Raw genomic sequence first — 25211 nt, 5'->3', positions numbered from 1 at the left:
AATCGATAGAGAACATAAAAAAACTGGTTTGCCTCAACCTGTTTTTGCACATTTTTTTACATTAAAGTAGACACAGCTTCCACCAAAATAAAGTTTGGAGGTCAATATTATGAACAGTTTGCAACGACAGATCAATTAATCCAAAACTATTCACTTTTTTTCATATACTTAAGTAGTTCCCGAGTTATAAAGGGGTGAACCTCCGCTTCAGCTATGTTAAAAAATTGGCAATATTGCCCATATATATGTAAGACAAATTATGTGAAAAACTAAACATATTTAAAAAACCGGCTAGGGCGCCAGGCACAACGGGCACAAAAATTTAACAGTTATCGACAAATCCAAATGCAACCGTTTCTAGTTCAACGGAAACCATAATTGCTATGGTTGGAAGGAAGCACAATGTTACCGTAGTTAAAAAGATTTAAGAAATCAAAACGTAAAAGATTCAGGGATTGCGGTCTGAAATGTATATGTTTTTTTATCAACTCCGAAGACAGTGTTCGTTTTCGTTAGAAAAATATATTCCCTGTATTACGCCGTTAAAATTGCTTTACTTTAAAATGACGGTGGAAAATTAATGTACTATTTTGTCAATTTCAAATTTAGAACATCAGTTTTTACAGAAGTTTGCCGTTGATTTTCAACAAAATTTTACATCTTCATATGCACTCCAGATTTGATGAAAAAGATCACATATTTAAATATATAAACAATTTGCAACTATTGCAGAATACATATCTTTGTAACAAATGTTATGTCCCTTTACACTTGAGGGATTGATATTTATTAGATCACAACCCGTCATAATTTTTAATTCCGTATGTAGGAACTGTAAATATTTTATGTACTGCCAATTCTATTAATAGTTCATTCTCTTTTAAAAATGAAGTGTACTTTACGTTAACAAAATAAAAAAAGTGAAGCGGGTCAACTCTGTTTTTATTCAAATTGCTTTACTTTAAAATGACGGTGGAAAATTAATGTACTATTTTGTCAGTTTCAAATTTAGAACATCCGTTTTTACAGAAGTTTGCCGTTGATTTTCAACAAAATTTTACATCTTCATATGCACTCCAGATTTGATGAAAAAGATCACATATTTAAATATATAAACAATTTGCAACTATTGCAGAATACATATCTTTGTAACAAATGTTATGTCCCTTTACACTTGAGGGATTGATATTTATTAGATCACAACCCGTCATAATTTTTAATTCCGTATGTAGGAACTGTAAATATTTTATTTACTGCCAATTCTATTAATAGTTCATAGTTCTCTTTTAAAAATGAAGTGTACTTTACGTTAACAAAATAAAAAAAGTGAAGCGGGTCAACTCTGTTTTTATTCAAATTGCTTTACTTTAAAATGACGGTGGAAAATTAATGTACTATTTTGTCAGTTTCAAATTTAGAACATCCGTTTTTACAGAAGTTTGCCGTTGATTTTCAACAAAATTTTACATCTTCATATGCACTCCAATTTTGATGAAAAAGATCACATATTTAAATATATAAACAATTTGCAACTATTGCAGAATACATATCTTTGTAACAAATGTTATGTCCCTTTACACTTGAGGGATTGGTATTTATTAGATCACAACCCGTCATAATTTTTAATTCCGTATGTAGGAACTGTAAATATTTTATGTACTGCCAATTCTATTAATAGTTCATTCTCTTTTAAAAATGAAGTGTACTTTACGTTAACAAAATAAAAAAAAAGTGAAGCGGGTCAACTCTGTTTTTATTCAAATATTATTTGCTATAGTATAAATACATACGTTTTATTGATCATTTAAATACTAAAATGCAACTCTGTTTTAAACATTTGAAATTAATTTGTAAATAGTACCAAAAACTGCATCTCTGAATCTACTACATTATTACACAACCAATACTAGACGAAGATCTTGCTTCTCATAAGTAGTACCTAAGCTCAATATAATTTCAATAAAATCAGCTACACTCCGAGTCCTGCACCACCCGGCTCTAATTCGTTTAAGCGAACACTGAAGGCTTAAGATCATTACCCACGCTTGCCCAAGTTAATGGACTAGATCATAAGCTGGAAGTAGTTCCTAAACAAGGAGTAGCCAACATTAGTTTAAATCTTGTTGTTACGAGTTTCTTCACTGACGCCCAACGTGGGGCCCGCTTCATTGACACACAACGTGCAGCGAGTTTCTTTAAATGTTATTATCCACGAGAGTTACAGATGTAGATATTTTTTTTAAAAACTTTAGGAATGCATTTCAAAGGATCCCTTAAAAGGACATCTCACCCCGAATTCTCGGTTTCAAAAAATGAAGTTGTTTTTTATTCAATTCGAACCTATACAATATCAAGAATGTCAATTTAAAATTTCAGGTGAAATTCTCAAAAACTCTTGAAGATATAGCCGATTTATTGTGTTAGCACTAAGTAACGGCAAGAGTGCTTCTCAAACTTGAAATGCGTTTTCCTCATTTGCCAACCGTTTGACTGGAAATATATTATTTATGTGCGTATATATACAGCTGCGGTGAAAATAATTTCAGCGTAATGCATTGAAATATTCATATATTCTTGAAATGAGGTCGGTCAAATAATAGCAGCTCTTCAGCATCGGTAACGTGATAAAATACACATTCAGCCTTATTCTGGATATTCGCTGGGAAATATCTCGCATGTACAAAAATTTTCGCTTTCACATTTTCGCCTTATTCTGAATGAATAGGGAGACCAAAAAAATGCGAGATGCGGATTCGAGTTTTCGAAAATGGTGGTTGAAAAAAAGATTCGTGTTGCCATATTATAATTTAAGTTGTAATGTGTGTTGCCATATTGTAATTTAAGTTGCAATGTATGTTGCCCCATTGTATTTTAATTGTGTAATATTTTATTTATTGATTATTTTATTAAAAATTGTTACTTGTTATTGTTGTTTAATCTTTATAACAATACAAATGTGAAATATCAAGAATCCGCTTTATAAATGCTTTGTAATTAAAAGAAAATTAATTAAAGTTTGAAAATATGGCAACCTACAATATGACATGTGAAACAGCTGTTCATTGTTTTGATGCAATTTGGTACAACAACTACAATAGATTACAAATAAAAGAACATTTTTTTATGATGGCAAAAACACAGGCACATAATTGTGTGCACTTTAATTTAATTTCGATATTTTATCTCTCCAAATTCTTAAAGTGGCCTACTCCTTTATTTCTTCCTTCAAATAATGCAAACGATAATTTTGAAAAAAAAATATTTTTTGTATTTTTTTTGTGTTGTTTCATAATTTTTATTTAAGTTTTCACTGTTAAGCGGCTCATTAGGCAAATTTGGGTTTTCTATAATTTTTTTCTTGAGAGACAGATCCTCACCCAAAGTGTCTGTTTTTCGCCTCCCAAATGCATCAAACTCGACTTAAATATTCATTATTACCTTTATACATTCCTTGGCAATATTTGGTTCAGCATGCATCATTATCAATAGGATTTCCAAAGGCATTTTATTTGCTGTTTTCCAGATAAATATTTCCTTATTATCATTTATAACATTCTAAATCGTCATAGAATAAGTATTGTGTTAATATTTTTCATAAAAATATTTATAACTTATGTTTTCGTAGCCAACTCACTTTGAATTTATTAGCGAAAAATTTCGCACAAAATTTCATCTCATTCTCCTACTCCCTGTAATCCAGAATACCTAATTTTTTCCCAAAGCGGATTTTTTCGCTTTCGAACTTCATTCAGAATAAGGCGAAAGCGAGAATGCGAACAAAAATTCACACAAAAATGTTGTTCAGAATAAGTCGAAGGGGAAAAGCGAGTAAATTCACGTGGAATTGACATCCAGAATAAGGCTGATTATTTTCGTGGATTTAAAACATTTGGTGCGCAACACTGCTTTACATCAGCGTTGCATTAAATCGCGTTGGATCATTGTCCTTTTGAAATTTCCATTTTATAGGCATTTCATATTCTGCATATAGAACCATAACCAATACCACATATATATATATATATATATATATGATAACCAATACCATATATATATATATGATAACCAATACCATATATATATATATATATATATGATTTATACCACATTTTCTGTTTTTATATCATTGAGTGAACCATGGTTTGGGATTTGGTAAGATAATCGGAAACTAAAAATAAAATTCCATTAGGCATTTATGGTATAATTACACGCAAATGTACACCTAACTCATTTTTCAGTGCGAAATTTAGAGACCTAGTTTATTATAGGAAATTATCCTTGTAAAAATTGACTACTTACTGGTTGCACTGGTTATGGTCGCCGTATTTTTTTAATGTCAAAATGTTAATTACCAACCACGAGTCTATTTTTTATTTCTTCTGTTTAGGCCTTGCTGCATACTCATGACGTGGTTGCCCGTGATGTTTATGGCGAGGAGGCTTTGCGTGTAACGCCTCCGCCAATGCCGCTCTACTGTAATGGAGAGGACTTAGATAACACTGATGGTGGGGAATTGCAGCATGTGACACGAGTTCGATTGGTACAGTTCCAAAAAAATACTGATGAACCAATGGTAAGTATATATGTACATGTTTTAAGTTAAGTAGAACCTACTTTTACAATTGGTCATTAAATGGTAGCCTTATTAGTAGTTATGTCCAAAATTATTTATCCGTATACAATCTATCGTACCACGATCTAAGTCTTTTTATGCCCCTTTTTTACTTTTCGAAATTCATAGAATTTCATTTAAAATTCATAAAATTCCTTTTTAATTTTAAAGAATTCCATTTGAAATTCTAAAGGCAGATTTTATTTCTCGAAGAGGACAACATTCTACGAATGAATGACTTTTCATTGTTTCCGTTAGGTTGTTGACATTCCTGTCTATGGCATCAGTTCTCTCTTTTTTCCAGTCTCCAGAATTTTATTCAATTAGACTTGGACTTGTTCCAGAAGTATATGGCTTTCGGCGCTAGCCGTAAGATTTTAAACCTTATATATTTGTGGTCAGAGAAGGAGTAATCTGTCAGGTGTGAGGAGTAATCTAGAAAGGCTTGTCCCTTTTGCTAGTATTAGTACTATCCCATGCAATGTGGTGTGAGTTAGTACATGCTTTAGTCCAAAGACCTTGATTTTAATAGTCCAGGGTTAGTGGAATTGTCCGATGTCAAAGATAATTTTAGTAGTCTCGTTTATGGAGACTAAATTTGCTACTGATTATCTATGCTATTGACGACTCAAATTGTAACATTAGCTAGTCCTCTTTGAATTCGCAGCTATCCAGATCGAAGGAATTCTCCCTTCCAGCAGGTGCTCCATGATCTTATTATTATTATTAGTTTCCCCGGCCGCACTACCAATAGCTCGTCTTTTGGCCGCCCTCAGTCAATGGAGATAAGCGATATTCTTACTCACTTGCACTTCCAATTTTTCGTATCACATTCGAATGAACTACTTACTAATACTATTTTTATCTGTTACAGGGCATCACATTAAAAATGACCGAAGACGGCCGTTGTCTGGTGGCACGCATCATGCACGGTGGAATGATACATCGACAAGCAACATTACACGTAGGCGATGAAATACGCGAAATCAATGGTCAGTCAGTGCAGAACCAATCCGTGGGACAGTTACAACGAATGTTGGTATGTAGCGGTCTCACTTGATCATGTAGTGTGCCCAATTACTCATTAACGTATACTTCTTCTTTTACCCTTGCAGCGAGAGGCACGCGGTTCTGTTACCTTTAAAATAGTTCCTTCTTATAGAAGTGCTCCTCCACCATGCGAGGTAATTATCACTACCCATGATGCAAGAGCAAAACAAACAATTGGATTATGTTTGTCATTGTTGTTGTAATTATGTTTATTATTTCGTTTTCATTTGTCCCCCCAATGAATGTCGCATTATGTTTATCTTGTGAACTTATGATTTGATGTTTTCAGTTTCAGTTTTGTTGCTTTATGTCCCTGCGCGAAGAACTTCATTGTTGCTTTGTGGGGGTCTGTTTGTTAATGCCAAGGTTCCATTGTACGGTCATGCATGAGTTGACAGTAAAGTATTTATTCAGCGCTCATTTGAGTATATATTTTAGTCGAGGTGCCCTTCCTGAGCTTTGTTTGATGTTGAGACTGTGTCCATGGAGAATTGAACAAGGGGCTCGGCATTGCTATTTGCTGGGATATCTGTACAAACTACTAACTGCTTACCGGTTACAAGAACTAGCAAAGTTAGTTATATTTCCCGACCGAGGAACATGAACATGTCAGCGCATAACGCAACCGTCACCATAGAACCTTAGCAAGTGTTTGTACCTTGTGTTCATCTTGTATAATGTACACTTGTAATTTTTTGTTCCTTTGTTTTCATTTTATCGCAGTAGTATCCTTTTTATATACTTCTTGTGTTGATTGCTATTTCCAAATGTGTTTTCGTGTAATTAGTTCATATTTACTCGTTTGTTTATCATTAACATACAATTTCATTCTTCTCGCTGCGATACTGACTGACACTGACACTTCAACCTTTATGCGAAAATTAATAATATTTTCCCATAAATGAACGTTAATAACAAAAATCTCAATCAATCTCAACGACTATCATCGTCCTGCAGCTTTTCAGGATAAGACCAGCTCCAGTTCTAGTAAGTAGCCTCTTTTCATCTTTCTCTCCCACATTTGTGAATAGTTTTTAGATCTGCATTTTTTTCTATTTCCTTTTTATTTGGCTTCAGTGTATACGAAAATCGTTAAATAGTTTTCATTTTCTTGGTGTGATGTTTTGATCTGCCGATAGTTTGTGAATTGTCGTACATTTCAAGTTTCAGGTGCCAAAACGTGGTTAATTTTACAAGTTGAATAAAAATTCTTAAATTAAAATGATCGGCTCACACGGGTTCTTTTTGATCTATTTCAAAATTTCTATCAGTTATCTGTATTTAAAGTGGGGAGTTTTTTTTTTAATTATAGAAAAATTCGCGAAAATCTTGAACAACATATTTTGAAGGTACTGCTGGACCGATGTTCCTACCATTATATGGGTAATATATCATAAAGTGATACTATACCGACAATTTACAGAGAAGTTCCTTACCTTTCATGAAATATGGGCAAATTTGTCTATGTTATAAAACCAGCAGATGGCATATACCCCACGATATCTAAATCATTGGCTGAAACGTGAACGTATTCTAAATAGGAAACGAAACCAGCTATATTTGTGCAAAAATGTCAATAAATATTCAATATTAGCATACTCGGCAAACGTTGTTTTGCCTTATAAGAATTGCATCAATATAGGGTTGGTACCACAACCATTAGGACCGTCCGCAATTGGTTTAAGAAATTTAGAGTCGGTAATTTTGATTTGCAAGATGAAGACCGCAACGGCCGCAACGGCCGCACAGTAACGACGGATGCGGACCTTATCAAGACTGTGCTCGCTGAAAATCCGAGTGTGCGCGAGATAGTGGATGACACTAACATTCCCAAGACAACGGTACATAGGCATTTGATCAAGATGGGATATGCAATTCAGTACGAAAGGGATGAAACTTATGGGATAACCTAGTATTTTCCATGAATTCGTTCATTTTTACCGAACCTATATTGATACAATTCTGATAAGGCAAAACAACGTTTGCTGGGTCTGCTAGTAAAACAATAATAATTTTTAAATTTTTCTAAACAACTGTATAAACTTCTCTCTCAACTTGCTCACATTTACTGAACTTTTGTGTTCTCGAACAACAACACTACATTATCCCATAACAATTAGTACAAAAGATTACAAACTATAAAATGGATAACCCCATATTAGCTGGGTCAAAACATATGCATAATATGTATGTATGATAGGTTATATTTTTGGCAAAGTTGAAGTATTCTTGAATGTTAAGAGGCAATTTTAATAAATATTTAATAAAGAAATTGTAATATACGGTCACTAACAACAAAATAGAAATGGCAAGCCATATACAGACCTGATTACGAGAAAACCGTACTGGGATTGTGTATTTATACTTCTTCACTATATGTGATATTCAATTTCTGGGGACATTATATTCTTCAGCCATCTCTCTCAATGATGTTCCAATCATATAATCGCCAACAATGAGTTTTTCTAATTGCCACAATCCGAATTTATAGCTTGCCATTTTTATTTGGTTGTTTGTGACCGTATATTACACTTTTTTATTACAAATTTATTAAAATTACCTCTTGACATTCAAGAATACTTAAACTTTGCAAAAAATATAACTATATGATACCTATAATCACGGTATATTTTTTTTAAATTTGTTAGTGTTGCATATGTTTTGATCCAGTTAATATCGAGTTATCTATTTTATGAATTAATTGTACAGCAAAATACCAAAAATGTCTGGGAAATGTCAATTTCAGTTGCATATGTTTTTGACCACTACTGTATATATAAGTAGTGATCTATCAAAAATGGCCAATAATGTAGTATATAGTAATATTTGTGATAAAACTTATTAATATACGACAAATTTAGCTGAATTGAATATTTAAAAAGCACAACTTCCATGCCATTATAGATTTTTGTAAGGGCACAATTCGACTACAATCCCTTGGATGATGAGCTGATACCGTGTGCACAAGCGGGTATAGCCTTTCAAGTAGGCGATATTTTGCAAGTAAGTCTCTTTATATGTACTAAATTAAACCACTTATTGTCGTTTCCAAAAACCCCGTGCAGATTATTAGCAAGGATGACCAGCATTGGTGGCAGGCCCGAATTGATGCAATTGGCGGTTCAGCTGGCCTTATACCTTCACCAGAATTGCAAGAATGGCGTATACGATGTCAAACTGTAGATAAAACCAAGAATGAACAAGGTTAGTACAATAGAAGGAAAAAATATATTTAAACAAAGACACATACAGGCATAATCTATGTGCATATTGGACTCTTGCGTACTTCGTCGCCAATTGATCGAAACATTTTGTGTCAAAATTCAATTGTATGATGCTCATTATTTATGTGTATTTTTTATGTGAAATTTTATCTAATCTTTATACATTTCTAAATTGATTTTCTTGTCATATATTCATTATCTTAAGAACTAACCTAACAACATTGAAATACATCAACATCACCCTTTTCATATATTTATATGTTTCATATTGCATCTTCGTATTATATACCGCTGCCAATTGATTGGTATTCTATCTTCAAAATCCACCAGGTATTCCACACGGGGAACAATAATTTGCTTATGTTTTGTTCATTCAATAAATTCCAATTTTGGAAATTAATCGTTGTCAGATGACAGGACGAAATCTGTAATCAAAATTGGAAATACATTTAATATTTTTGTTTTTTTTTTTCATTCGACTTCTAAATCGCCCTCTCATATTATTGCTACTTTTGAAATAAACTAACTTTTCCAAGACTTCTAACCACAACATATTGTTAAGAACATAGCATTAACATATTTGCAAAGTATATGGGAACCACCCTATTTAAGGAACCCCCACATTCTCCATTTTAACTTTTCAAGATTTTCAAAGGGCTGGTAAATGAATGATTCCGATTACTCAAAGACATTTGTTATTGAACACAAAAATATTGGTTTTAATATGTTACTGTATAAATTCATATTAAAATTGGCAGTTTTTAATATTCGTCAATTTAGCATGGACAATTTATGTTTTTCTAACACAGTATTTCAGGAAGTTATCATTTTGTTGTTATAAATTAAATATTTTTTAATTATATAAAAACTTGCCAGTATATAAACATTTATAATAACTTACATACCATTCATTTACGTAATTAAATGTTGCAAGTACATAGACCCAATTTGTTCCAGACATTTATATGTATGCTTATGCTATTCCGACCATTTCAATCCCATCAACAGAATTTGCAATTGATTACAATTTCTTTCTGTTTGTAGCTTAGGTCAGTCCCTATAGCTTTGATTTTGAAATGACTAAATATATTCAAAATCAGTTAAAACAAAGACATGTTTTAATTGGCCATATCAAATGTATTCAAAGGTATTTTGATAATAATAAGCTATCAAGCACTATGTGTGCTATTTATAAATATAAAACATTCATGCCATTCAAATTTCACATTTTTTAGAAAATATAAATAAAAGACATTTGTTATATATGTATGTATGTCAAAATATTATATTACTTTTGCCAAAAAGCGGGCACAGCTGTAGGGGAGTATTTTTATATTTTCTTAAGAGTTGTCATTAATTTTCATCCGATATAGTTTAAAAATGAATTATAATAAAATAGAGCTCATGCTAGTTCAATATCAAAACCATGGTATAATTAGGGAAGGTAGTGTCATTTGAGAAATTGATAATGGCAACTATTTATAGGGTTTGTTGAACGTCCGTATTACCCAAATATGCAAGGACCTTATTTACTTGTGTGTCAATTGAAAACAGCGAAAATGGATTAAATATTTTTCTAATTAACCGAAAAATGTTTACATTTATAGAAACACAAAATTTTTCAGTGACTGAAAATGCCTAAATTTCGAATGGCAAATTTATGAAAAGATTTGAAACATATGAGTGCAGAAAACTAGAAAGTTGAATGTATTTAAAAATCAACAACATCCTCAAATATAACAAATTTATATTTTAATGTTTTAATTTAGCAATTTAAACGTTCCAAATTCTTCTAAATTGTTTAGAATAGCTGAGAAAGTTTTTGGAGCGGGAAATGTATGCGAATATCGAACTGTGGTACCACAGTATTTTTCATACAAATCACTAAGTTTATAACGAACATGGTTGTAATGAACTTTTTTATATCGAACTAGTGAATTTTCACATACATTCGAACGTTTATAACGAACTAAAGACTAAGAAAATTTTGTATTGCTTAACAATCCTAACAGTGCTCTTGAGCTTATGCAGCATTCTTCCTTCCACCAAATACAACAAGTAGTTTGAAATCGCAATAAACATAAAAATGTGTACTCTCATTATTTTCTGCATATATCTATACGGAACAAGTTTGAAACCACAATCGATGCATTTAGGTGTTATAATTGATATTTTAACTATATGACCCCCACAACAATTCGTCTTTTTTGAGCATATACCAAAGAATAAATATTGTCGGAGGAGTATAGATACATGCATACAAAGTATAAACATATATAAATATACGAATGCATTCAAGTTGTAATGTTTTAAATTTAATTGCTCTATATATGTAATGTTGTATCTGTGTATACAAACACGTTAAAAACCCTACCCACGACCACTATCACTACCACTAATACTCATTGGCCGTCTAAAAGGAGATCCCGGAGCTGGATGTTCCGCGCACACTACAGAAGGATGTGATGGATCCGCAGGTACATTGTAGAGAACAATTAAAATACACATTCACACAAGGACATATTCAAATTCCATGCACATGCCTTTTCTCCTATCACCGTTTAATCCACCGATTTTTAGCAGTTAATAATCATTTCAATTCAAATTAGTGTATTATCTATCGCTTTACATTGCCAATCATGATCACTTTTATCAAATTAAAAATTGCCACCACAATCTGTACATTTTTGGTACTATTCACTAAAGCCGCGGAGGTATGTCTTCCTTACAGATATTTCAAAAATTTATGATAAACATTATACTACCAATCACCTAACAACAATTTTTTTAGAATAAGCGACTACGAAATTCCTAAATTCCCTTAAAATTATTTTTATTCTGCTCTGAATGTATGAATGCTGTTTTTATCAAAACAAAATAAATCAAAACCCCTAATGAAAACTCTTCTTATAGTTGAGCAAATAGTGAGCATTGTTGGGTGGGTTTCTTCATTGTCAGATAGTTTATGTCCCCCAGTTTAATTTACCCCTGTGTAAAACACAAGAGTCATTTGTAAGAAATTTCTATTGGATTATTGTCATAATATCGCAAATTATCCTGGTTGATTTATTGGCCTACACCCTTTTCATATGCTTTTCGAATTTGAAATAAAAGTTCAAATAAAATTTTATAAATTTCAAATAAAATTTTATAAATTTCAAATAAAATTTTATAAATTTCAAATGAAATGTTATGAGTATCAAATGGAAATTTATGCATTTCAAATGGGATTATCGTTATGTATACTTCGAAAGGTATAGAACGCATTGGTGTCATGTTCCATTAGGTATACAGTTGTAGAATAATATACTTTTTGCTCATTGGATGATAATGGAAGCATTTCTCCATGGTACACGACGAAATTGTTCCTTAAGTTAATTTTTAACGTATTTAGCGTAGAGAAAGTTCGTTCACCACCATCTCATTGTCCATCTCATCAGCAGATACAAATATCTTCGTTTTGTATTTTCATATATAAAATGTAGTATTTATTATTTCTGTTAACTAGCTTGTTCAATTATAGCATTGTATATCATTCGCTATTTAATTTGCCTTTTATACCGACGAATATATGATTTAGATGTCGATTTTATTGTTTTTGCAATGAATATATTATATACAAGTTGACGAAATATTTTAATTTGAAGGCCCCATACACTATCCATCAAGTCGTCCTTATAATTTAAAAAAAAAAAAAAAACAATGATTTTTGTCCACAAAATTTAATTTAAATTCAGTTATTTTTTATTCCGTCACAATTATATTTTTTTATACACACAGTTATTTACTGACAAGTTTGAGAATGAATGATATTTCAGTACGGCAAGATGTATAGTGTATGGGACCCTTTAATGACTGAAAAAATACAAAAAGTAGAACTGAACTGAAATTGAACATGCCAAAGCCAAAGTCTATACGAATTCGGCAGGAATGACATAAATGTAGTATTTTCTCTATATTGCAAAAAAACTTTATTACACAATTGTAGTTTTCCATTTATTTACATTTTCGTTTGTTGTTGCAATCACTGAATTGAGGAAATTAAAATTACTTATGTAACTTTACTTTTTTTCGTTCCTGGACTTCTACAGTTCTGTTCTTTGAAGCCAACAAATTTGTCATTTGGTTCTCTCTTACAGCATCAATAGTTTCCTATGCCCTCTTTCTCTTTAGTCGCCTATACTTATACCACATTAGGCCCAATGGGCCCTCATGGTTATTAAAAATAGATTCCATACCTAACATTGTCGACCATTGAAACATTGATTGATTCGGTCTGTCGGTCTGGTTGTAGATTTGTATTAACATTACTCTGCAATAAAGGGATTTCCATACCTTTTTTTGACCCGACATGTCGCGACAACCACTTTCGAATGTAAATGAAAGTTTGAAGATCTATATTGAAAGGAATTGTGGGTTACATTAATTTTGTCATTTAATGTGTGTTACCGTACACAAGATCTGACCAAATTTTTAAATCCTATAAAACAAAAGATAAGCATACGTCAAAATTCGTACTTTTTTAGGGGATAAAAATCTTCTTTTTAGATAAATTTATTGTCGAAAGATTCGACAATAAATACAACATGACAATTACATTTTACGTTGCTATTGTATTTCGAAAATGTAAAAAAAAAATTAGATGTTTGCTATTTGATTTAAAAGTTATTATTATGACTAAATAAATTAATTAATAACCATTTTAAACATAAATTGCCAATGAAATACGAGACTCGTCAACATCCACACTCACGAACTTTGTATGAATTCTGATATAATTTAGTAACGCAAATCTGTACAATTAAATATCCCCATTTATTCTGTTTCTGTCTGATTGCAATTTGTTAATATTGCATGTTTACGCTTTTTCAATGGTTTGAATAAATTCGTTATTATGGATATATTAAAAATCGGAAGCATGTTTCGCAAGTAAGCATGCGATCTAGCCATATGTTGACTTACAAATATGAATTCAAATTTATAGTCTTGCATCACCTTAATTGGACCATAAAAATTAATGTTTGATTACAATCTTTTGCCTCTTTGTCAACAGTGAACTGTTCCATATTCGGACGCAAAAAGAAACAATGTCGGGATAAATATTTGGCGAAACACAGTGGTATATTCGACAATTTGGAACTGGTAACGTACGAGGAGGTTGTAAAAGTCCCGGGTAAGCAAATTCATCGCGTCCATATATACATACAAGTTAATGTCGATGCGCTTTTGTATATTATGTTTTCTTACAGTTGGTGATCCGAACTTCCAACGCAAGACATTGGTTTTATTGGGTGCTCACGGCGTGGGTCGTCGTCATATCAAAAATACTTTAATATCCAAATATCCTGATAAATATGCTTATCCCATACCCCGTAAGTAAATTAAATGATTAAAACACAAACCAAACCTCTGCGCAGAAGTTGGTAGTTCAAATAAATGTTTAATCGATTCGATGTGTTTATTGTTTATTTTACAGACACAACCAGACCCCCAAAACCCGATGAGGAGAACGGGCGAAGTTATTATTTTGTTTCACATGACGAAATGATGGCGGACATCGCGGCAAATGAATATTTGGAATACGGTGAGTAGGCACCTCTTTTGTGACTAATCTGGGCTTCAACATTGTATTCTCCTCCTTGGTTGTGTTACTAAATAGGCACTCACGAAGATGCGATGTACGGCACGAAGTTAGATACAATTAGACGCATACATACCGAAGGTAAAATGGCAATACTTGATGTGGAACCTCAAGCATTGAAAATTTTGCGCACAGCCGAATTCACGCCGTACGTGGTGTTTATTGCGGCGCCATCACTGCAGAACATTGCTGATGTAAGTATTCGAATAATCCACTGCCCTAAAATACGAAAAGAGGGAATATGTACTCTCTCCCAATTCCATGTCGCACTGGGCATTTCATTTCGTTTAATATTCCTAATGCATAATTACTGTTTCCTTCTAGTATGACGGCAGCTTGGAACGTTTGGCCAAGGAATCCGATATGTTACGCCAAATGTATGGACATTTCTTTGATTTGACTATCGTCAACAACGACATTAGCGAGACTATCGCGTGTCTGGAGAGTGCCATCGAACGTGTGCAGACCACATCACAGTGGATACCCGTTTCATGGATGTACTGACAAGACAGTGAGCTGGAATGCCCTGATTGTTTAGAGGGCTGTGATTGTGAATGGGAGGCCTATACCAACGGCCAATGTGCGACAGAAAAATGGCAAAATTTCTAAGAACAACGTGGTGATAGCAGATGACCAGCATGGCCAAATACAAAAATACAACAACACACCTATATACATAGAACAGGATAATCACTAGAAGAGAGGCAACAAGAGGAACAACAGAATCACATTAATTTAAAATACAACAACAGCACATACTTTTTAATAAGTTTAGTTAAATGTGTTACGAAATATACCTACAAAGGAAATATATAGAAACGCCAATACCAAAATGCACAAAATTAAATAACAAAATAACCGATGTAATGCAATGTAGGAGTATTGAAATGCAAAAATGCCCTATCTTAATCCCAAACACCATAATGAATGCCTTTGACCTTGAACAACACGAACAAATATAAGGGTAATCTCTAACATATCTTAATTGTAAAAAAAAAACAAAATCGTACAATTAACAAGAATGTTAATTTCTCCATGGCATTACAGACGGAGAAACACGGGTATCTTTTAACCGAGAATAATTCTCCAACGGTCAAATGTCTACGCCTATGTTAGTATTGTCAAATCATGGGTACCTTTACCCTCTTATGATTTCATTACAATAATATGGTTTCACTACGTTCGTTACACATTCGGGTAATCCAGCATTTAATATAATTCGTGTTTTATTTCATTGTGTTCTAATACTCTTATATTTGTGAGGTTGTAATATTGTACAACACTGTTAATATGACTAGCGAACTCATCCCTGGAGAAAATGCATGATAATAACAAACACGTCAATTCCCCACACTCCTTCCGAACATCTCTTCTGCGACAATGAACAGTGAAATTTGAAGAATACGAAACTCAACGCAACCACTGTTCATCACACTTCCAGAGCTTATTTTCCCAACAAACAATGAAATAAGAATACACTAACTAAAACACGATAACTTTAGAAACATAGAAACCAAGGTTTCAACCAAAAGAGTTGAGTAAAATAACAAAACTAAATCAAACCGAACATAACGTAAAGTAACATTTATACACACACACATTCTCAATACACACACGGATACGATTATAGACTTAATTACTTTGGCTGGAGAAACGGCGAGCGAATTTAATCAAGCGGAGAGGAAATATTCTTTAGAAAGTGAACCTCAGTAGAGGGTATCTCTTACATTAGGATGCGAATTTGTTGCTAATTAATCTCCCTTCTCCGGTTAACATCTCAACTATTTTCTAATTTTAAGCAGTATTACAAATGAACAAACTATCTTTACAAAATACCGCCCCTCCCACACACTGAAAGGAACACAAAGATGCCAAATTTTTACTTAGGTCACTCTTACGCTCAAGGACACACTACAAGAGCACATATACATTCGTATAGATCTTGCTAGACATTTAGAAAATACTTACACACATATACTCACAAAAGTGCAAATACAGGGTGTTAGAAATACTATGACACAGACAAAGAGTGAAATCGATCGCGTAGCTAAGGGATAGTGAAAATGAAATGAAGAAATATATGTGCAAAAGAAGCAAAAAGACTCGAAAACATATTCAATGAAACATAAACAATGCAAATGACATAATGAAACACAACAGACACTAGTGACATACAAACAAAACAGCAACTGTAACAAGGTTAAGTGTTAATATTAATTATTTATTTAATACATAAACTAAATAGACATAAAATAATAACAACTTTTGAACCCATACCGATGTGTTGATGAGCTGTAGTCGAGAGGAAAACTTATATAATTAGGATAAGAACATTATTAAATATTATTATTATTATATAATTACCATAACATATATTATAAGCAAGTGATGACAAAGGGCGCGAAGCTGTTTAAAAAAATTGTTGATTCTTTAAATAAATAATAAGTGGACTCAAAACAAATGGGAACGTAACGAAGGCAGACACACTCACACACTAATTCCATGCAAATAATGACATAGACACACAGTCAACAGCGACTCTTGAATTCTTATTAAAAAATAAAATTAATTTAATAAATTAAAAATCACAAACAAACAATACAATAATACACATTTACACAACCAGGATGCGAATAAGTTGAACATCGGTGCGGTAGCATATGTACAAGCATTCGTTTTGACAAGCTTGGCAATGGCACTTCGGACGGAGAACACATGTACGGAAGAACGGACACACTCACACATAGACCCGAAAAGTTGGAAATGATAAACGACAAAAATTGCCAAAGAGAACGCTCAAACACACTAACAAATTGAATGAAATAATTGAAATTGTTTAGTCAAATTTGCAAAATAATAAAACGAAACAAAAACCAAATCGAACAGATCCAAAGGAAATGAAAAGAAGAAATACAATTCCAAAATTTATAAAGCAAGTAACAGCAACAAATTATTATAACATACATATTTATTAAAAATACACAAACTCTCATATAAATAATGGTATTATATATGTATGTATATACACATATACATATGTATGTATATGGAGGTAAAAATAATAAAAGCAGACAGTGAAAATGTAAAACATTGCATAATAATAAAATGATATGATTAATTATATTATTGATAATGAAAACTAAACAAACAAAATTAGTGAAATAAATTGATTTAAATAAAAAATGAGAAATGCAAAGAAATGAAAACAAACCAATAAAAACAAATAATGAAAAAAGATTTTCCTTGTGCTTAAAATTTTCTATAAGGTGTAATGTGCACTAAAAGATTGCACATTGTTTAAAAAAACACGCGTGAATTGAGGTTAAAGTTGAAATTTCCTTTAAGGAATCGAACGGATTATTAGTTTTTGAGTTATCGTGCCCGTCATTCGCAAAAACGCTGTTTGGAGAAAATGCGTTTAAAGATTAGGAAGCCCTCTTTCCGTCTTTTGAAATTTATTGAAATGTTCTCATAGGAACATTCTTGAATTAGTGTAGATTTGAATTAAATCAACATACAAAATTAAATTTTTTGAAACCGAGAATAGGGGGTTCCCTTTAAGTTGTAATTGAGATAAACGAAACATTTTGTGTTTTTATTTCTTATTATAATTGATCTTTTTGTTGAATAATTAAAAATGGAGCTTAAGAAAGGTTTATATTGCATTATTTTGAAAGGCAATATCTGAAAAGTTTAAGTTTAATTTGAAAATACCATATGATTGAATTTTACATAACCGTGCAGTTATTTGTAGCCAAACATAAAGCAACGTTTTTCCTACCATGATTTTTTTTTAATTCTCAAGGATGTAAGCTTATTATTAGTAATTGGAACATAAGTGGCTACCAGAAGTTTACAATAATGATTTCTCTATTCTGTGGATATTAATAATATAAATAATCAAAAAAAAAAATGAAATTTGTCTCACAGTGTCATTATGTAGATTTTCAATTTATAGAAATTCATTTATACAGCCTTTTCTGGATATTCCCCAAGGGGATTTCTCCCATGTAAAAAATGTTTCACTTACACATTCTCGCCTTATTCTGAATGAATGGGGAGAAGCATAAAATGCGAGACGCGGATTCGAATTTTCGAAAATGGTGGTTGAAAAGAAGATTCGTGTTGCCATATTGTTGCAATGTGTGTTGCCCCATTATAATTGAAATTTGTAATATTTTCCATAATTTTATTTATTGATTTTTTAAATCATTGAATGATGTCAAAGACACAACGAATCATGGGATATTTTATCTCTCCAAATTCTTAAAGTGGCAAATTATTTAATGACCTTCAAATCATATTCAGCGGCTCATCAAGCAAGGCTATGTGCTTTTTCCATTTTTTTTTAAGTGACAGATCCTTAACCATAATGTCTTTTTTTAGCTTTCAAATACCTCAAACACGGCTTAAATATTCCTTATTACCTTTATACATTCCGTGGCAATATTTGGTTGATCCATGCATCGTTATCAATAGCATTTTCAATGACATTTTTTTCTTGTTTACGAGTTAAAAATTTGCATACAACCATTTTGTAGATATTTTTAATAAAAATATTTATTACTTATGTTTCAATTTATTAGCGAAAAATTTCGTACAAAATGTCATGATTTTACGAGGTGCCGAATCTCAGTTTTAAGGAATTAAAAACTTTTTTGAATATTCCCATATACACTCAGCCTATGGTTTGCGGAGGTGTACGGAATTACCCATCTTTGGATTTGAGATTTACAAGTTTCCAAAATGTTGACCCTTTGTGGTGGAGATCCTAGAAGGAATGGACCGGACTTATCGGTCCGTTCGCATGATATTACAAAAATCATTTTCCACAACCTTAGAAGGAGTGGACTGATATTCCCCATATTCGAACTTGATTTATGTTTCTTACGAACTGCTAAGTTTGGATGAAATCGGTTACTCTCTTGGAGAGTAATCGCTCGCACCAGACAGCCAGATATATATGTATATATCGACGTCTCCGAAGAATAGTATGTTAAGTCTGAAAAATGAGTTTTTCAGTAGAAGCTTTCAAAGTATGGAAGTTTCTTTAATCTTACGTGTCATGCTAAGTACATTTTTGTTTATAACTTTGGTTTGGATTGGCCGATGATTACCAAAATTTCAGAACTTTAAAACATGCTAAGTCGACTTAGCATACTATGGTTCGGAGGCGTCGATATGTCGTTACAATACTCCAAATTTGTCGTTCAAGGTTCTTTTGACGAGAGCATACAAAAAAATGTGTTAAAATTGCATTAAAACAATATTTGCTGACTAACTATTACATTAGAATTTATTTTATTGAATTTCTCGTAATTCATAACAATTACACTTACCAGAAATTAATTAGGAAGCATACAAAATGACATAGCTTTTCCAATACAATATTCCAAAAGGTTTCTAAAAGTAAAAAAATTGTACTTTTGGTTTTGTAACAGAGTAAAAGAAAACTCTATTACAAAATTTGGCGTTGTCGTAAATTTTACATAATAATGACCAAAACGACTACGACTACCTTGACGAAACGACTAAAGCTAGAAACTTGAAATTTGGCATGTAGGTTGGGTTTGGTGAGGAGGCGTGTGATAAGGCGGGGTTTTTGGAAATTCGTACTAAAAGGTACTAAAAACTGAATTGCGCGGGAACGTTTAGACGTGAAAGTCGGAAATTTGGTACGTAGCTTTGTCTGTGACGAGCGAAGTAGAATGTGCAAAAAAATTTTGGAATTTAGTACTAAGAGGTACTAAAAAGTACTTACTTACTTAGCTGGCTGTTACAGAACGATTGTTCCATAAGCCGAGCTTAAAAAAGATTTCCAAGCGCTTCGGTCTTGTGCGCAAGTCCACCCATTTGGAAGACCACGTTCCAAGATGTTTTCTACTTGGTCTTTCCATCTAATTCGTGGCCTTCCCCTTCTACGGGAACCATCAGTAGGCTCATTTGTATATGCCTTTTGAGCTGGGGCATTTTCATTCATCCGCACAACATGGCCTAGCCACCGTAGTCGCTGCAGCTCAATACGACTGACTATGTCGATGTCCGCGTATAAATTGTAAAGCTCGTGGTTCATTCAACGCAGATCGGCCCGTAGATCTTTCGGAGAATTTTTCTCTCAAACACCCCAAGCGCTGCCTCATCTGCTTGCGCAAGTACCCATGCTTCTGATCCATATAATAGCACGGGTAGTATCAGCGTCTTGTAAAGTGTGAGTTTGGTCTAACGGGAGGTGGCCTTGTTTCTAAACTGCTTACTTAGACCATAGTAGCATCTGTTGGCCATCACAATCCTTCTCCGAATTTCAAAACTGATGTCATTCGTTTTATTTATGGCGGTACCAAGGTATATAAAGACTTTAACTACCTCGAAGCTGTAGTTCTCAAGTTCCACAGTTGGTCCGAGTCTACTGGACGTCTTGCGCGTTGATACCATCAGCTTGGTCTTCTCTCCGTTTACTGCCAGACCCACTTTGGCAGACTCCTTTTCAATTTGTTCAAAGGTGGCTGTTACCGCTCGCAAATGTTCTCCTTTTTTGTGCACGGGACACATGATGCTGAGGTTCCAATCAGTGGGCATGCATTCATCTAGCCAAATTGTGCTAATCAGCTGGTGCATGCTCCTGACCAGCATCTGGCCACCAGTCTTGAATAGTTCGGCTGGTAACCCATCGGCTCCTGCTGCTTTGCTGTTCTTGAGCCGACTAATTGCTTTTATGACCTCATCTTGGCTAGGTGGTATACACTCTATACCATCATCTCTAATTGGTTCTGGGGTATCTTCTTCATCGCCACTATTTGATACTAGAAGCTTTTCGAAATGCTCCTTCCAGATCCTCAACACGCTGTCTGTATCTGTTACCAGGTTTCCTTCTTCATCTCTACAGGAGGATGTGCCTGCACCAAAGCCTTCGGTTTGGTGTTTTACTCGTTGGTAAAATTTCAGGACTTCATTCTGACTCCTGTACATCTCGATTTGCTCACGTTTTTCTTGTTCTTTCTTCTTTTTTCTTAAAACACGTTTCTCCTCTCTCCTTTTCTCCCGATAGTTCTCCATCACGTTACGTGTTGCTACTGTCTGGAGGGTTGCCCTATACGCTGCGTTTTTCAGATTAGTAGCATTACGACACTCCTGATCGTACCATGGGTTTCTTGGTGGTGGTTTTTGGTCTTTTTGCTGCAGTTTGTAGGGAGTGGGCAACTCTTTGCCATTGTGCTTCTATACTATTATCGGGACAAGAAGTGCTTTCTTCAAGCAGATGGGTAAGTTGAGCGGAGTAGGCCTCGGCTATTTGTTGTGTTTCCGTGTTGTATTAAATCGCACCTTTTCTGCAACATTAAGACGGGTGCGTACCTTGGCTGCAACAAGGTAATGGTCCGAATCGGATCGATCGGACGTCTAAAACGCTGGATGAATGCCTTCCGTCTATCACAACATGATCAATTTAATTTCTCGTTACTTGATCAGGAGAGATCCAGGTGGCATTGTATATATCGAGATGCTTGAATCCATGTTTTTTGCTGCCGCGAAGTCAATCAACCTCATGCCGTTGTCGGATGTTTCTTCATGAAGGCTGAATTTTCCGACGGTGGGGCCAAAGATATTTTCCCTTCCGATTTTTGCATTAAAATCTCCTAGCAGAATTTTAATGTCATGACCAGGGCAACGGTCATATGCTGTTTCTAGGCGCTCGTAAAATATGTCTTTGGTCTGTTCATCTTTATCTTCGGTCGGAGCATGGGCGCAAATTAGACTGATGTAGAAGAACTTCGCTTTTATACGGATTATAGCAATTCGCTCATCTATTGGAGTGAATCTGGAGACAATGTCTTTTATTCTCCTGTTAACCATAAATCCGCAGCCAAATTCATGTCTCGTTTCATGACAGCTATAATACAGGGCGTAATCGTCTGATTTACTTACGCCTGTCCCTTTCCATCACATTTCATGTAAGGCAATAATATCGGCTTTGTACTTCTTGAGTATATCCGCCAAAGCGAACACTGCGCCTGTTCTGTACAACGTGCGCACATTCCAAGTGCAGATTCGCAGATCGTGGTCCTTTATACGTTTGCGGGGGTCGTCAACATTAGGGGGGTTTGGTTTTCTTTTTCTTAGCTTTTTCATAGTAGGTTGGGTTTTAAGAGAGTGGGCAACTAACCCGACGCCTCAACCCATTTTTTTATAGTTCGTATGGGTGAACTCGCGGCACATATTAGCTCACTATTTCATCGGGTGATGAGAATAGCTCCCCAGGTGGCACCGCGGGGAGGTCAGTGTCCACAATTGAGATGAAAGAGGGACCAAGATAAGCCTGGACTTCGCCATGTTAAAGCCAATCAGAGCCGTTGCTTGGTATCTATCCTCTCCTACGCCACCCGGTACTAAACATTATATTTGAATGGACTCAGTAGAGACTCAGATGATATGCAAAAATATTTTTTTAGAAATTAGTACTAAAAAGTACTAAAGTTGTATTACGCCGTAACGATTGGAAGTACAATTCTGAAATTTGGTATGCAGCTTTGTCAATGATAAGCAATTCAGAATCTGTGAACAAATTTTGGAAATTAGTACTAAAGGTACTAAAATGTACTAAATATTGTACTAGATGGAACAGGAAGAGATAGATATCTGAAATTTGGTATTGAGCTTAAGCTATTACAAATATAATGCTGTGTAACAATATTTTTCAGTACTAAATAGTAGGGGAGAGGTGCTTTGAACACTTTTTGCTTTCAAGCCTTATAATTTTTTTTATTTTATAATTTTTGGTTTCGTATAAATTTTAACTAATAGGAACATATGTAACCTTTAAAATGAATATACATATGACATACTATAAGCTTGAAAAATATATTTTATTACTGTTTTAATGGACGAAGTCAAAGTGTGGTTATGTTATGTGGTTTACAGTGGTTATGTTTGAATATGTATGTATTTTATTCATACATATCAGAAATGCATTTATTCATTAAAAAATGTATAAAAAATTTTCAAAATTTAAAAAAAATTGGATCAAAATTTATTAAAACATAAAATTACTTAAAAACAAAAATTAATATGGTGAAAAATACAGCTATTTTGGTAATCTTATTAGTCCATTTGAAATTTTGAGAAATCGAAGCCAAAATTTAAAAACTCCGTTTTTTACTCGAGTTTAATGGGCATGTTCAAAGGTGCCCCACCCATTTTACGGAAATTTATAATAACTTTTTTTGTAATAAATATATATGAAAGAAATTACATTAGTTATGTTTGAAATGATTGTTGGAATGCAAAAAAATTGTTTCACGAAAGAAAACTATCCCAGAATTATTCCTGCGCCCTTACAACCAAATGAATAAAAGTTTACAATGACACTGCGAAAACATGGCCACCCATGTACATTTTGTCGACAACTCAAAAAGATAGCCAAAGTGGTTTACGCGGATAGAGAACAAGATTGCCATATACAAAAATGTAGTTGTGGGTCGGAAAAATTTTAAACCAAGATTTTATGAGCGCTGTTCAAAGGTGCCCCACGTTCAAAGGTGCCCCCCTCTCCCCTACTAAAAACTGTATTACGCCGGAACGGTTAGAACTACAACTCTCAAATTTGGTATGCAGATTTGTCAAAGATAAACAAATCAGAATGTGCGAACAAATTTTGGTAATTAGTACTAAAGGTACTAAAAAGTACTAAATATTATACTACAATGGAACAGGTAGGGATAGGTATCTGAAATTTGGTATGTAACATAAGCTATTAATAAAAGAATGATGTGCAAAAATATTGTTTTAAAATTAGTACTAGAATATATTAAAAACTTCACATATAGCTTTTACAAGTGGTGATAAAAAGTGCTAAATAATAAAACACAATGGAACTGGTATAAATCTGAAATTTAGTATGTAGCTTACATTATTGAAAATTAAATGATATGCATAATTCTTTCTAAATTAGTACTAAATACGAAAAATTACTAACGGTTATATGAAATACAGTTTTCAATCCCACATGGATCTATACTACACCGAATGATTGAATTTTGGTTAAAACTTCCAATGTATTGAAAAACGGACGAGACTTCATATACAAATAAGTGAAACTATGCAAACATGCCGCTGAACACCACTAAAATGTCTAAAATATTAGTACTGATATTTATTTCCAATGATGTTTACAACTACACTGGAAATATATTACACAGCAGCGACTTTCGATGTAATCAATAATGGGCTGAATCTTTATATCGAGGATATACTAAAAAAACCGAAATTTTTCAAAAAAAAATTTCAATTGAGGATTTTGTACTAAATTTCTGCAATTTTAATGGAAATATTCCTTATAAAAACAAGTCTCTGCATAATAAATGATGCGCTGTGCAAAATTGTAATTCGTACTATAAGGGTACTACAATATGTACTAAAACGTCCTACATATTTCACCATAAGTATTAAATTACTGAAAGGAACGAAAACGGTCAAAAAACGTATTATTGTACTATTTGCATTGGTCCGCCGAAAAGATCGAGAATGTTGTACACTTTCAGAAAATATAAAAATAAGTAAGTTTTACTCGATTTAGTAGAATTTTAGTAAGGCATTTGATAAAGTGAACCATATATTAATGTTACAGAAGCTATGCCTCATGGGGTTTTCAAATTTGTTTTTGAAATGGATAAAATCGTACTTAACTGGTAGG

General features: G+C 33.3%; 1 protein-coding gene across 10 annotated transcripts in view; it reads left to right on the top strand.

The window, feature by feature from the left end:
• The window catches only part of LOC133324530 (peripheral plasma membrane protein CASK), a 79949-nt gene extending 64797 nt beyond the window's left edge, over positions 1 to 15152 (top strand). For 4 of the 10 annotated variants that reach the window (XM_061533364.1, XM_061533363.1, XM_061533362.1 and 1 more), the window contains 12 exons: positions 4388 to 4573; positions 5487 to 5651; positions 5728 to 5796; positions 6620 to 6649; positions 8567 to 8665; positions 8728 to 8866; positions 11307 to 11363; positions 13940 to 14059; positions 14136 to 14258; positions 14363 to 14470; positions 14546 to 14721; positions 14852 to 15152. In XM_061533364.1, the coding sequence (XP_061389348.1) occupies positions 4388 to 4573; positions 5487 to 5651; positions 5728 to 5796; positions 6620 to 6649; positions 8567 to 8665; positions 8728 to 8866; positions 11307 to 11363; positions 13940 to 14059; positions 14136 to 14258; positions 14363 to 14470; positions 14546 to 14721; positions 14852 to 15031 (1452 nt within the window). In that variant the 3' untranslated portion in view covers positions 15032 to 15152. The remainder of the gene's footprint in view (positions 1 to 4387; positions 4574 to 5486; positions 5652 to 5727; positions 5797 to 6619; positions 6650 to 8566; positions 8666 to 8727; positions 8867 to 11306; positions 11364 to 13939; positions 14060 to 14135; positions 14259 to 14362; positions 14471 to 14545; positions 14722 to 14851) is intronic. The other 6 variants (XM_061533366.1, XM_061533365.1, XM_061533367.1 and 3 more) reach the window with 3 other exon arrangements.
• The last annotated feature ends 10059 nt before the right edge of the window (positions 15153 to 25211 follow it).

Source organism: Musca vetustissima, unplaced genomic scaffold (genome assembly GCF_032173495.1).
Source record: "Musca vetustissima isolate MV318-11 ecotype Yass unplaced genomic scaffold, APGP_CSIRO_Mvet_v1 utg10205, whole genome shotgun sequence".
Taxonomy (NCBI): Eukaryota; Metazoa; Arthropoda; class Insecta; order Diptera; family Muscidae; genus Musca; species Musca vetustissima.
This window is presented reverse-complemented; position numbering and strand designations above follow the sequence as displayed.